The following is a 16,129-nucleotide window of genomic DNA, read 5'->3' as shown; positions in this document are numbered from 1 at the left end:
GATAATATTAGTTCCAACTTTAAGTCATTTATTTTTATTAATCCAACTATCAATTATTTTTTAATAATCCCAACTTTAGGGTATTTTTTCCTAGGAGGTCATGACCGATCAACAAAAGTCAATGAGCTGTTATAACAGGTTACTTCAAACGTATCTAGCCTTGATTGGTCCAAAAAATAAAATAATCTTTTTAAAAACAAATTTAAAAATGAAAACAAACAAAATAAACTACCACCCCCACATCCTCCCCTTCCCCTTCCCCTTCCCGCCGAAAAACAGCCCCACCCCTCCCCTTTCTGTGTCGAAAATGCCAAGTACTATCCAAATATAAAAACCTTAAACTTACCATTATCTTTTCTTATCTTGAAATTTTTAATTATAAATACTTATTTAAAAAAAATCAGCTCCTTAAATAATACTTTTCTATTTCACAAATATTGCAACAATTACTATATTAGAAAGTTTTACAAGTAGTGCAACTACCCATTAGGCAAGTTTGTTAAACGAAACATCACATAAGGCTTGACCAGGGTTCCATGAGGAGAGACACAATAAGAGCCCCTTGGAATCGGTAATGAAACCATAGTGGTATGAGTTTGGAACTTGATTCTTAAAACCATACGTTTGGCATGCTTATGATGGAATGCAATTTTTTTTTTCTTTTATTTAATACCTAAAGGTATGGGTTTGAAACTCTTAAATTTATAAAACAAACATAATGTATGGGTTTAAATCATTCTAAACCATACCTTATACCTTAATTATGTGAACCAAACACCATAATATTATCTCTATCCACCACATGGTTGCAGTAGAAAAGAAACAGACCATCTCAACCTTCGAGACTGAAATAGCTCCATTAGATAGATTGTTCTATTGGGACTATAGGGAAGATTGAAATGGTTGAGAAGAGGAGGGGGAAATCCATGACGGGGAAGAAATAAAGCCTTAGAAGAAGTTGAAGTTTATAGAGGGAAGTTCTAAAAATCACCCAAAAGTGTATAAATTATTTTTTGTTGTTTAGAGAGCCACAAGGGCAGAATGATGAGAATTAATCACAGGATCCCCTGAAATCGGGAAGGAAGCTCTAACCACTGGAGCTATCCTTCACTCTCAAAGCGTATAAATTATTGTATAATAGCAACGTTTTGAATTTACTTTTTAATAACTAATTCTGTAAAAATTATTAGCACTTCATACAACGAGAATGCAAATATTACAAAATTTTCAATGGTAAAAAAAAAAAAAAAAAAAAAAAAAAAAAAAAAAAAAACAGAGAGAGTATTAACTTTTCATAAGTTAATAATAATACAATTTTCTTTTGAAATTGATGCTCTATGATGTATGAAAAAAGGGAGCAACAAAATAAAGTTAGTAATTTGGTAAACTAAAAAAACTCCATGAAAACAAGATCAGGCCAGCAAAATGCAGCCTTGTATCTTTTTTTGTTTTGTTTTTTTTTTTTTACAAAAAAGTTTATTTTCATAAAATATTAACTTCCACAAAATTGCATTGTGCAGGATTCACAGCTAAATAATTTCTTACACTTCTTTTTTCTCATTTCCCTTAATGAATAGGAGGATTGCCTAAAAAAATAATGTGAATATGCCTACTCAAAAAGAACTTCCCTGTATAAGTTAAAAGCCCCGAGAAGTGATACAACACGTCCATCAAGTAAAAGGAGAGAATTACGTATAAACTGCACCCTATATAAGAGCCGCGACACCAACTTGTTGCATCTCCCTTAGCCTCCACATTGAGTAAATAGCATCCTCATTGATTTCTTCTGGCTCCATTTGCTGCATAGCCCACAAGTAATATACACTGTGGATAGTGTCCTGCTTCAACAAAACCAAGCAAAGTAAGCTCACATCGCTTTGTTCTCAAAGTTCCGCAGTTTCCAATTCAAATATTTCAAGGCTTGTTCCAAAAAAAAAAAAAAAAAAAAAAAGAAAAGAAAAAAGGCTGAGCTAGTCAGCTAGCTACACCAAGTTCCCAGTTTTGGGCTTTCCTGAAGATTAAAATTAATATTTCGAAGCAGTGAGTTGTTTATTTCCATTTATAGCAAGGTAGGATGTAATAAGATAGTCTCGAGACCAGAACATAAATTGAAATTCAGGTAAACTGTACACCTATAACTTATTAAAAAAAAAAAAAAATAATGCATAGCAAAAGTATGAAGTTAGCTACGCGACAGATGATATTACACGCTTCATATTTCTCAGAAATAAGAAGCAACCGACTCCTCTACCCTTGCAATTCAATGTATAGTGGGGCTCCTTGGGGTTCATTCCAGGGCATACAAGGCCTCATTTGAAGAAAATATGCAATTTCATAAATTGTTCCTTTTAATATTAGCCCCCTTTATAGTTGAATTTAACCTTAAACCAATGAAGACAACACTTTTTTAGATAATGAATTGAGACTACACTATCCATCAAATATCACCAGCTGAAAATATAAACCTGCATTAGCCCTCAAATTATCAAATGACCAACTACTAATCTAGTACAGTTTCAAGTTCATCAAGGAAAACAGCTTCCTTCAGAGGCTGTCTTCTTAAATTGCATGCAACCAAAGGGTGATAAGGATTAGAAGTTAATTAGATGAATAGTATATATTTGAAATTCCATAGAAGAGACAGTGAAACATTTTAAAAACAAAGAACTAAACTATAAGCTTTCAGCTTCTTTGCTTGCACCACAAGCTTAAAACTCAAGCAGCTATGAAAGCTATTTTCACCCAGCAGCTTCTAAAAAAGATCCAAACATAATAACAGAAAAACAACGGGGAAAAATATTCCAAAATTACCTGACTTCCTTCTTTTATTGAACCTTGTCTATTGCGTACACAATACACTTGCTGTGTTTGGAACTGATTGAAATACATCAGCAACATATGTCAGTTTCAAAACTTGCAGCTGTGAAATATGGTTCAAAGAGTTCAATAAAAGTCTAAAAACTACTCACCGAAAGAATAATAATGGGACTAGAACCCATCATTTTAGTCTCTCTTACATCCACCTCAGATACATGCAAAATCTGCTTTATAGAAACATGTATTAGGGAAGTTTATAACACAGATTTAAAATATAAAAAATAAATATAAAAAAAAGAATAAAAAAAGAAAGAATTAAAGATATCAAGGAAAAATACAAAAGATTTGATTTCTATAAATTTATTAGCACCAAAATGCATTTGAATACAAACTAAGTTGATCGTTATTGTTCCTAACTCATTAAGAAACAGACTTTGAAGCAAGATATGTTAGTATCCAGCTTGCAACACACTTTTGCATTTAGGACCATGGTGTTACATAATCAGCTTCACCATAACAGTAGGCCAAAGGGTAACTAAATTGTTTTTCATGGTCAATAGTTCTAAAAAGATAAATCTTCCAAGTACCAGTAGTAATAGGTTAAAAGCACTACTAAGAGCCATTCCTTGACCTGGTGATAATAAATTGAAATAATCTACGATCCCGAATCTAGTTCAAATTTTATGTTATTTTTTTAAATTTGAGGTAGCACATTATCTTTGGAGGAGACTGTTTGCTTTGCACGAGATGTCACCAGTCAACGGTTGACTGGGTCAAATTGGAGTTAGAAAAGTTTACGTTTGTTTTGTTAAATCATTAGATGTTGGTTCATGACCCAAACATTTCGAGTTTGAGCGACCTAATGGATTAAGGAAATAAGGGATTTCAAGATTCGTAAATTACTTTTATTTATTATTGCAATATATTTAACCACATCTCAATAAATTACTTCATTTTTATTTACTTGCAACACAACCTATGGCACACACTTTGAGGTCTTTGAGACATATTATTCAAAATAATTTGTACACATTATGCATAACCCGTCTCTAATCCTTGTGTAAAAATTATTTTGATAAAATCGCTCGCTTACCTTCACTAATCACCTCCTAAAATTGCATACCTAAAATGTGTGTCGCAAGTAAAAAAAAAAACAACAGAGGAAGTACAAAATACACGTGCAAAATAACAGCTTATAACATTTTTTTTTTAATCTATATAGCCATTAACTGTAAAATGATGAATAAATCCAACTATCCATAAAAAAGATGTACATGTCCAACAAAAACAATGTTATATCAAACCTTTTGAACAAAGCTTAGTAAGGTTGCACTGGACATTTCTTTCCCTAATCCCTACCCATTGTGCCTGATTTCTCTATGCAACGATTTCAAAATAAATTGGAATCATAAAATAATGATTTCAAAATCGCACACTGGATTATCAATGATTGAAGAAGAAGAAATGAAAGTCTCAGCAGTCTATGTTTTAACAGCTCTATAAAAATAACTTCATTCAATGAAGTTTCAGAATGGAAATTATGAGACTATATATGCCTGACTGAGACCTGCATCAATATATGATTAAGTTGCAGCACCTGACCTTATTATCAAAGAAGATATCCTGGCTTTGAAAAGCTTTATGCTCTGCTTTACATCGCTCCACAATTTCAGAGCTACAGTACGTTTCCAAGACTTTATAGTCCCCCTGGACATAGCAATTTTAAAGATAAACTAATACTTTCTGGAACCATAACAAAGTGGCAATTGCACAAAAAAATATGCAGCCTCCCCACCCCACCCCCCCCCCCCCCCCCCCCTTCTCTCTCAAACATTTCAACATTTACCTTGATATAAGCATTCAGAACTGGTTTGATTACTTCCTGAACCTCAGCTACAAAATCGGGCAAAGAAAACAATCTGGCAGCAAAGCAATAAATTTTAAAAGGTGATATTACAGAAGCAAAAGAACTAATGATTAGTACTAGCAAATACATACGGATCACGGCGACGAATTTCCTTGAACGATAATCCCGAATCATTTTCTCCAAAAACTCTGTCATTAATACTGAGAAGAAAAAAGGAAATCATTAATGTAATTTTATTATATGCATATTTCGCCTGTACCAATTTAGATTTACCAATTTTCACAGGGTACTCCTATGTTTTGAAAAATCTACCATAAACTCATGAGGTGTGGTAACTATGTTTTGTTTTGTTTTTGTTTTTTGTTTTATGTATTGGTTGTCCTTGATACCTAACCAGTGTTAATCTGTTTACCCATTTGCTCAAAATCTGCTTATTAGCCTCAGCATTTTAATCAGGGGCATATTTCTTCAACAGTACAATAATCAATCTCAGCCGAAAAAAGAAGCTCCAATTTTGATTTTAAAAGCATTAATTTGCCTAATTTTCTTATTTAATTGACTGCTATTAAATGAGAATGAGCTACTATTGTCAGAATATGAGTTAGGATGGTCAAATTCAACCATAGAGACTCTACATATGGAATTTCTATGCTAGAATTTGACCATTAAATTTTTCTGAACTTTGAGAGAAGAGGGAGAATCCCACAGTAGCAACAACACCAACCATTAATCATCACAATTTTTACATTAAGACATAATCTGAATTCTAAGTGTATTTGATAGAATATATTATTGTGTAAATCATACTAAACAGTAAGATTTTAACATAAATTTAATTTTGGGATTAATTAATTTGTTTTACTTAATTCTTATTATTTGTTAATACTTATTCCATTTCTAGGTCTGAAGTAGTCACATGCTTAAAAGAGAAATGAAGAGTTAATATGGAAGATGGGTTAGTATTGTGTTAATAACAGATTTGGATCTATGAGGTTAACAGAGTTAATAGATATATGATGCTAATCCAAAACATTGAGATACCAAATGAATTTTATCAAATCTTAAGGGTATGCAGTGATACATCAGATTCAGATAATTAATTTAACCACTTCATCAGCACATAGATGCAAAGATAACACAATGTGTAGCTGAACTTACTCTTGAATTTTATGTACAACAGGACTATCACTAGTTTCCCATCTTTCCTGTAGATCTTCAGCCAACTAGCATAGATTTGAAAAAATACAATCAGATCAAACTTCAGGGAGGCATTTAGAAAAACAAAGAAAGAAAATTATAATAACAACAAAATAAAATTATATAAAGAATAATAAAAATAAAATACAATTCTCAGAGATGAGATCGGTTGCATGCATGGTTTGAAAATGTGGCAACGGTCGCAGTATCTCGATAAGGAGACGATGCTCACAAACAGGACCACGATTGTTGCGACATGAATGTGGTTTGAAAGTCTTTTCCAGAATTCAACTAGTACTTTAAAATCATAATTCAAGAACCAATAATAACATAAACATAATAGTAACAAAATTCTAGTACAATGAGTTGAGAAAAGTAGAAAAATTGTCTAAAAAGCTAGGTAACAGAGTGGTAGTGTCAAATATCAGCCGAGACCATAATTTAACAGTTGAATCGGCTTAAAAATCAGTCTATTATAAAGATTAATGTAGATTTGAAAACCTATACAGCTCAGCTAAAAAGATACATCGCGACTGAGTTTTTACACCCATGGTTGTGAACTTAGAATCAATCTCATATGGTCATTCACAAAGATCCTCCTCCATTCACTTCTATCTAGTGATACATGCTCTATTTAAGTCATCTTCTGCCACCCTAAGCTATTTTAAAATCCCCCATTATCCCAACCCTCCACCTATCTTACCAATGCATCCTCCAATCCTTTAATCAATGTTTGACATGCCCACCTCAACTTAGTTGATTCTCTTTTATGTTATCCTTAACACATGCAATTCCAACCTTCCAATGAATATCTACATTCCAAATCCTTTCCAAAGTGCTCCCACACACCCATCTCAATATACTCATCTTCTTCATATGGACCTTCATGAATGCCTATTTGCCATGACATACATTACAATGTTAATTTGATCAGTCCTATACAATTTTACTATAACCTAAAACACACACTAAGATCACATAATGACCAAATGCTCTCCATTTAAGCCACACATGACACCAAACAGAAAATAACTAATATTTTAAAGCCAAAATAACATCATTAGAAACTTTCTATGGCTCTATGCCAATTAAAGCCAAAATCATCACTATAAAAATAATTTAGCATTGTCATACCATGAGAAGTTTTCAACAGATATTATATTTCTTGATTGACAAAAAATAGCTAATATTTTAAACAGTGTTCTTTAGAAAGTCCATGTGCCACAGTGCCACAGTGCCACGTGGTACTCTCCTTTCATGCAAAAAGTTTATCCCCAAGTCAACCCCTCAATCAAATTAATAAACATTGTCATTAAAAAAAAAAACATAACCTGTGACCTCTGAAATGATAAGCAATACCTTAACCACTAATCCAATAAAAAAATTAGATATAATATAAAGTTCTATAAGTATATCTTTTCAAATGACTAGTTTAACCTCTTAACACATTTTTGCTAATAATAAGAGGGCAATATTATCATTTTCCCTACCCAATTCTTGCAAAACTTAGATTAATGTAACCTATTTTTACCCCAAACTTGTGAAGTTACAACAATAATACTTTCTCAGCAAAGAAAAAATATCATAAAAATAATAATCTAGGACATACACCAAGACACTCACTAGTTTAGAATTTAAAATTTGAGATATAAGACAGAGAGAGATCAACCTACATTTTATGTACTACAATTGAATTAATCACCAGCTAGAGACATAAACAATATATACTTCGGATGCGGTAAAGTGCAATGATGAATTTATTAAGTTATGCCTTTTTCTTTATGTTTTGGGTAAAAGATGTCATTACCATAATTTGAAATCATACCGAAAATAAGTTAGACTAAGATAATACTGTAATAGATTGATAGTTTGATACAGTAAGCATAATGTGATCTATATAAACAAAAAAGTCCACTTAAATATGATTTGACTAAATATAAATATCAATCAAGCAAAATACCTCATAGGGTAAAGAGTGGCAGATAGTCTAATACTCAATAAGATGAGAAGCTCTATTGTGCACCCGGATAACCCCTAGCTCTAGATTGTAGGTGGGTGCATCACATGGCTCAATAGAGATGCAAGATTTAAGAATGCAAAATAACTAAATTCTATATAGAACCCTAATTCGTACCGAAAATAGCTACTAGCTCCAAAATGAACCTTCGCAACTCCCTTACATCACTATGTATTCATAAATGTTTAAAATTTTAAAAATTGTAATAAACGAATGGAATTTAATCAATAAGAGACAATTGATAGAATACATGTGCATTAATCAACCATAAAGGACAATAAAAAGGAAGTATCTCTCATCTATGGAGTAACACTCTATCAGCCCAAGTAGGACTTTCTTAAAAATCATTAGATGTCTTGCAATATGGAATTACCCAAGTCACAAGATGTTCATTACACCTAAACAGGAGGAACAAAAACTGCTCAACTATTTAGGCTTAATCAAGTGCGATAAACAGTTATTATTAAAGCATACCTCTTGGCTCTTTGTAACCACAGGCTCACTTATCCTAGTGACGCGTTTAAACATTGGATTGCCTCGCATCTAGGTCAAACAAGAATCCGTATAAGGTAACGCACAACAACAATATTTGCAGGAAAAAATAACACTAATATGTAGCAGCAAACTCACCTTTTCTTTTAGTGACTCCCACTTTTTGCTCCATGGAGACTGCTTTACTGGTACCACAACAACTTCGGTTCTGTCACTTGTTTCTACTGTTGATGATGAAGCAGAATACTGCATTCTTTTCCTTCTATTTGGTTTTCCACTCAATTCTTCCTTCACTATGGTATAACTCTTTTTAGCTAAGTCAGCTACCTTCGCTTCCTTCAATTTCTGGAAGGCTGATGAAAACTTGGGAGAAGACGAAGCAAAAGTTGACCTAAGATTGCTAAATAAAGTCTCTGCAGTGCCACTAGGCTCAGATTGCTGGTGTGGCTCACCAGATGGGGATTTGGCCTCATCTTTAACATTACCACTTTCATTTTCCTTTGTATTGTTAGATGCTGAAGGTTCTTGGCCTTTTAAACCCAGAGTCTCTTTAACCTGCAAAAGAAATTGCAACAGACACAAACATAGTTGAAATTTATAGATTTATATACAGAAGAAAATTCCAAATACTCCATACATAAAGAGACTAGGCAGACCTCCTCTTTTGCAGATGATATCTTTTCTTTCATATTTGCAGAAACCTGCAGGAAATAAAATGTATGTTGATAAGAAAGTAAAACATTTCTTCCAAACTTTGTTTAATTTAAATAGGGGTTTAAGCAAAGTTACAAGTTCACAATTTAAATACACCACAAACCACAATTGAATAGATAGGAATTGACGCAAAGGAGAGAAGATAGATGCTTAGAAAATAAGTCATGAATGATGACTAAGATTAACAAAAATGGAATTAAATGAGCTTTGAAGCCCTCTTATGTAAAGAAAGACCAAAAAGGAGACTACGCATGGATGGCCTAAAATGGACATGAAAAAGGCAATGCAGTGTAGCAAAATAAGTTTAGAATCACCGAATGTGTGTCTACAAATAGGAGGGGATTCCAAATTCATAAACAAAAACCTGGCGACATTTTGGTATATAAAGACAGAAGCCACGATAATTACACCTAAAAATTAATCATAGCAGCCTGTATACTGTAATTTTCGATATATACCCTCTTTCAATGATATTTCTAATAATTATCATAACATAAGCTCCTTAAGATCAAAAAATAATTGCTATACTACCAAAACATTTAATCCATTTAAAAATAATTAAAAGGATATGATAATATAATATTGAATTTGAAAAAAAGTTGATATATATGAGAAAAGGTTGATAAAGAGTAAAAAGGAAACAACAGTAGACACACTAACTCCAATCAAGGTGTATCAGTTGACGCCACTCTTTTCCTACATTCCAACTAGTTGTTGAATTTTTTTTATATTACCAATGTGGCAAACCTTTTTTATTTTATGGACCAATGCAATGTTTCAGCCTCAACAGGAAACTTGAGAAAGGATAAGAAGGAATCATGTTTAAACAGATCTAACAGAAAAGACCGAGTCCTTGAATAACAATTTTCTTATTAAAATCTTTACTCTAACTTCTAAAAAAGTAAGAATGAGTAAGATGAAGAGAAGAAGCTCTAAATCTATGAAGACAGCAAGCATATTATGGAAACAAGAACATTCTCGTGCGTAAAAATTGGCCAACATATTGTGACTGCTTTTGTTAAAATGAGTTCAGAAAGCAACCCTGACCTTATAACACTAGATATAAAAACTTAATTCAGGAACAAACCTTCTTTGCAGTCTCTTCAGCTTCTGTCCACACACCATCAACACGCTTGTGTAGCTGCTCAGTTGTCTGTTTCACTCTGCATAAAACATTCATCATGTCAGGACACACATCAGCCATCACTGAATGGTAGCCATCTGTCACAGTTGAGAAATATGATAAGAATTATAATGTGTTTAGTTAGCAAACAGAAAGGAAAAGTAATGGCAGGAGAAAGATGCCATGAGAAAAAAAAGGGAAAGAGTGTGCTAGCATTTCTTCCAACTCTTTTCAGCATAGAAAGGATTTGGTTAACATAACCAAACAAGAGAAGACAAATCTCGCCCTCTCTTCCCTTTCCTTTGAAATCCTTCATCCAAACACACTATAAAAGAAACACTTTGCCAAACACAAACCAAAGAGCAACCATTACACCAAGGAGTAATTGAACAGATTACCTGATTTTAAGATCTTCTTTTACTCCTTTTAACTCATCTGCTTTCTCTTTCAGCTGCTTAACTGATTGTTGGAATTCCTTATTACTATCATGCAGTTAAGAAAATATCAAATACTTATATAAAATGGATACAGCCAAGCCCAAAAGAAAAAAAAAACCCCATGATTAGCTACTAGAGTCGCACAAATTAATTAAAAAGATCAACAGAATGAAGGGAATAAAATTATAATTTATGAGCAAGATGGCTAATAGAATCAGATTCCCAAGAAGTAAATTGCCAAAGTGTTTACATCCGCACTATCTACTATTGAATTCAATATTGATACTTCACGCAAAGCCAAATGAAACTTAATAGAGTAAATTCATATAAAGCATTATTCATATTCATATCAAGAACAAATAGAGATTAAAAGGGGAAAAACAACAACCCTCAATTTTATCATAATCCAATGAATTTACGAGAGAAAGGATTACATGAACAGGTGTACTTGTTTAACCCTCTACCCGAAACTTACACGGCCTAGCAAGATAAGAGTATCAACAATATCTAACTAATTCCTTGATAACAAACCCTGCAGATAAAGTACTTGCGTCCCTAAGTGGTGGCTTGGTCCCTTCCCTAAGATAAGAATCTATATATGTACAAAAACGAAGCAACTCAATAACCGGATCAATTTAACAGCTAAAAAACCCTAAGATAGAATTAGAAAGGACACATTTTAACCCTTTGTATACATTAAAAGCATTCACTTTTAAAAAATGATCCCTCTTAAGTCTTCAACACGCGGCCTCAAATTCTTCAGGGCCTCATTCTGTGCCCAATTACTTTACTTTTTTTTTACAAAAAAAAAACGCCTTCAACACCTTGTAAGTAGATGCCCAATATTTCATATTTTTCTTCTCTCATTAAAGCTAGTAAAAGCAACTGTAAATTACCCAAGAAATCTACTTCAAGCTTTCGCGGAATCATCCCAAAGAGAGGTTTACTTTCTGACTTTCCAATTCACAAAATAACTATGAAACCTTAGGATTCTAGTAATTCGCTATGTTTGTTAATGATTTAATATTACTCTAACATTCTTAAATTCTTTTCTCAATCATATTATCAGCAATTCAGCATTCAGCAATGGTGAATAATATTTTCTCATCCCTTCCTTTATTTATTATTTATTTATCAATATAATATAGTTCTTAAATGAATGACGTTCAATTTCTCAATCCTCGTTTTATTAAAAGGAAAAAACATCAACACATTCATAAAATTATCCACAAAAAAAGCATAAATTGAATTACTTATCCAAAGGAAAGAAATTAAACTCAAATTGAAGTAATAAAACACAAAAAAAATGACAATTAATCACAAAAAAAATAAATAAAATAAATAAATTGGTGAAATTACCTTGAAGCTTCACCTTTAATCTTGTTGGAAAACTCATTAAACACACTAAATTGACGATTAAACGAATACCCATTTCCAGTAATCAACCTAAGCTTGGAATTCGATTGCTGGAACTACAAATTAAAATAATCAACACCTATTTAAAAAAAAAAAAAAAAAAAAATGGAAAGAAAAGAGGGAAGAATAAGAACCTGTTGATGGGGTAAAAAGTGGAGGAAAAGGCGTTGCTTGGAGAAGAAGAAATCACGAGCAAGTTTTCTGCTTGCCATTTTTATGGAGCAAGAAGAAATCGCCGGTCAGAGTTTGGGAGAGGTGAAAGTGGGTGCGGCGAACAGCGGACTCAATGAATGAAAGGAACCTTTCTTGTGTGCTCCATGTATTACGAAAAACATCAATTGGACAAAGAAAAGAAAAGTAAAGAAAATTAGAAAATAGGATGTTGGACGTAGTGTTGTTAAAAACTTTTACTCCCTCCGTTTCGTATCAATTACAAGTTCACAACACAAGTGTTTACAAAGTTTAAGAAAATTTACAGGCGTGGTACAAAAGAGAATTTTTAATAATCTAAACTACGGTTATTTCACCAAATGTCAATAAGCACTTTAATCATTTACCAAATGTCATCAAGGTTTTCAAAATTCACCAAATAACACCGAATTTTTTAAAAATTCACCGAGTGTCATTAATGACTAACAGCTCTGTTAGTCAATTATGCCACGTGGTAGCTTATGATTGGTTGCTTATTCAATAATAAACTTTTTTAAAAAATAAATAATAAATAAAAAACCACCCACATGACCCTGCTCCAACCACCGTTTGTCACTGCCACCACCTTATCCCCGCCTCCAGCTAGTCCCCAGCGCAGCCGCGCCGACGACCCAGCCCAACCAGCCCACGCCGACGATGCAACCCAGCCACCCTTCTCGTGATTTGCAAACTCTCTTTCTCCCTCCAAAATCCCTCCCCACCGCCGGCGACCAAAGCCCCCCTCCCCACGCCGAAGAACCCAAATCAGTTCATACCCTCCGAGCTCCACCCTTTCAACCATCACGGCGGAACCCTAAATTAAAATCCCAAAAATATAAATCTAGGGTTTCGACACCTTAAACCCCAATATTGATTTCCCTAAATTCGAAGCCCCCTCCACTCCCCACTGCCGACGTCCAATAATCCCTCCCCGCTCCGACGAACCCAAACCGCCCTGACGTAGGGAAAAATGTAGGTCGTTATCTAATCTTCCCTAGTGCCAAACAAATTTTTAATCACTTAACAAACCTAATTACGAGTAAAGAGATAAGTCAAGGGTCGAACCACTAGGGAATGAAATGTGGTACTTACTACGGTCTCAAGATAAGCTACTCCGAAGGCTAAATGAGGGTTGGTCTAACAAGTCTAACAATGCAATTGAACGATTACTAGAAAGATATAGAGAATGTTAGGGAGTCGGGATTCACATGCACTCATGATAATCACGTTAATTGGGAAAGAAACCAATCAAGGTCTAACAAGTCTAACAATGCAATTGAATAATTACTAGAAAGATATAGAGAATGTTAGGGAGTCGGGATTCACATGCACTCATGATAATCACGTTAATTGAGAAAGAAATTGGCCAAACATACAATGTGAGGGAAAGGAAGAAATGCAATCAAAATTGCTCAATAGGCTATTTCCAAGGGTCAAGCTAGATGTCTCTACACATGACTTCAAAGGAAAATTGCAAATATGAGATCAATCGATAATAGTAGCTTCCAAAACAATTGTTCGTGTCATTGAAAACTATTATGCAATCTAGCACGATAATTGAGGTTGATCACTCCTCAAGAAATCAAACACATGCACAAATTTTACTAATTAATTTAATCACAATGATAATCAATCAAATTCCCATCATGAATTAACACTCATACATGCTTCACCCTATCCCCAACAAGTAATCTACTCACTACTCATTGCAAATTTGAAAAACAAAGCAAATTGAATCACAAATATCATCATTTCAAGTTTAATCAAAAAGAAAATCAAATCAAACAAATTCTCAAAACCTGTATTCATAAACATCAAGGGATCTAAAATGAATCTAATAACAAACAAGTAAAGAGATGAATTAAGGGAAGAAATTCTCACTAAATATCATTGATTGAAGATGAAATCCAAGTTTAGATGAAGTAATTAAAGTACAAATCAAGTTTCCAAGTATTTCTCTCTCAAATTCTCTCTAACCATCTAGTTTCTCTATTTAAAAACTAAGCAAAATGAAAAATATCTGAAAAAGTTCTTTCTTCAAAGGAAATATAAGAGTGTATATATGCAAAGGAGAAAAACATGTCGTTCGCGCCCTTTCCTTAAATTCCGGCGGGCGCGGAAAATTGGGTGTGGCATCTGTGATAAACTCCGCGGGCTATCTGGGCAACGACCGCGCCAGCGGGTATTGTAGCCCGCGCCCGCGGCATCAACTACCGAGCCCGCGGCTTGGGCGCGGCAAATGCCCTACTCCTTAAAGTGCTTCAGGGCTCCGCGACATGTCCATATCACAGCGGCCTCTCCATATCAGCCGTGCTCGCGGCTAGCCCGCGGGGTGCTACTGCCTCAAATCTTCATATTGTGCACTTTTTCAGCGCATGCGGCCTTTGCAATTGTTGCACGCCCTCTCCAAGCTCTCTCCAAGGGGCTTGCTTCTTCCTTTGCTTTGTCCTTATAGCTCTTCTTATCCCTCTTCAAAGCCAACTCCTTAAGTACCTGCTACCAAAGTCATCAAAGAAAGAAAATAGAAAAGAAAGAGAGCCAAATATAAGGAAAACAAGAAGAAATGCACATATAGGAAAGCAAAACACGAGGTGAGAAGCAAAAAGAGAAACTAAGCAAAAAAGAACCAAAATAATAAAAGAAAGTTATGAAAATAGAGTAAAAACACCCTAAATGACTATCCTATGAGTGCCATAAATGTCGCTCATCAAATTCCCCCAGGCTAGACTTTTGCTCATCCCGAGCAAAACAAAAGCTAAAAAAAAGGAAAAAGAGGGGCTTATTTAAATAAGAAAAAGAAAATGAGAGAAAAGGATATATACTAAAACTCACTAACGTAGGAATCACAGTTGTTTTTAGCTACAACAAGCCCTTCAAACCCCAAAGTTGCCAATGGGGGTCTCGTAAGAGTTTCCAAAAGAGCTTAACTCATAACTCTAAAAGTAAAACGAGGTAAAGCACAAAAGGAAAGAAAAGCTCAAAAACGAAAAGAATAAAAATGCTTTATCAATGGACCTTTACAAATAGACAAAATACAAATGGATACCAAGCTTTCTAAACAAACAAGGGTAAGCACGTTCCAAGATATCCAAGGTTGATTGAAACATAATGTATTATAAGAATAGAGAACTAGTAGACACAATCCACCTTCATCCCGTTCAATCTTACCGTGTTCTCTCTACTAGTCTCAAATCCCACTCTAGTGGGCATCTCAATGATTCCTCGAAGGAACCAGAAAAGAAGAGATTTTAGGGCTACTCGACATCTTGACTATGCAACCCTCTCTATAGGATATGACTCATATCTCCCTCCACCGATATGTGACTCAACCACAAAGGTCAAAAGGACTTTCTAAGGTTGTAACGTATAGGCAAAAGGGTAATGAAGGTAGGCTAAACTTAAATAATTAGTGAAGCTAAAAATGGCCATTTCTTAGAATCATAACCAAGTAATCACCAAACAAAAACACCAACACCCCCAAGCTTATTCAAAGCCATAATCACAAAACATATATACAAAAAGCGTAAATGCTTCACCCCCCCCCCCCCCCCCTTTAAGCTAAAATGAAGCTGTAACACCCTAGAAATTCCTTTCCTTTAAAATACATGTTTTACACTTCTAAAATACGAAATAGGAAATTCTAAGACATTACCGCCACCGTGAATACGGCTAAGGCAATTATCAAAGATATACATCGGAAGACAATTTCAAAACCATTCAAAACAAGTTAACTTAAGAAGTCAACCAAACGAAAGTAAAGTCAACGAAAGTCAAATAAAATCAACCTACAACTTAGAACCATTGTAGGCCCTTATTTAAACCAATTAAATACATAAAACCTTTGCGTTAGTCTCACAAGC

At 34.1% G+C, this 16,129-nt stretch overlaps 1 protein-coding gene across 2 annotated transcripts; it reads right to left on the bottom strand.

The window, feature by feature from the left end:
- Positions 1-1,254: 1,254 nt before the first annotated feature.
- Positions 1,255-12,449, bottom strand: LOC145611264 (mitochondrial import inner membrane translocase subunit TIM44-2-like). Of its 2 annotated transcripts, none has more exons than XM_081666577.1 (14): positions 12,215-12,449; positions 12,024-12,130; positions 10,626-10,709; positions 10,192-10,267; positions 9,047-9,091; positions 8,529-8,945; positions 8,373-8,441; positions 5,843-5,907; positions 4,816-4,884; positions 4,664-4,736; positions 4,420-4,524; positions 2,970-3,041; positions 2,812-2,874; positions 1,255-1,838 (listed from the first exon to the last, which is right to left on the bottom strand). In XM_081666577.1, exons 1-14 carry the CDS (start codon positions 12,290-12,292, stop codon positions 1,707-1,709), a joined length of 1,455 nt encoding a protein of 484 aa, XP_081522703.1. In that variant the 5' UTR covers positions 12,293-12,449; the 3' UTR covers positions 1,255-1,706. The 2 variants fall into 2 exon arrangements, with proteins under 2 accessions (XP_081522703.1, XP_081522702.1); XM_081666576.1 differs by having other exon boundaries at positions 1,256-1,838; positions 12,024-12,136; positions 12,215-12,447.
- Between the last annotated feature and the right edge of the window lie 3,680 nt (positions 12,450-16,129).

This window comes from Chenopodium album, chromosome 24, assembly GCF_948465745.1.
Source record: "Chenopodium album chromosome 24, dcCheAlbu1.1, whole genome shotgun sequence".
Taxonomy (NCBI): Eukaryota; Viridiplantae; Streptophyta; class Magnoliopsida; order Caryophyllales; family Amaranthaceae; genus Chenopodium; species Chenopodium album.
This window is presented reverse-complemented; position numbering and strand designations above follow the sequence as displayed.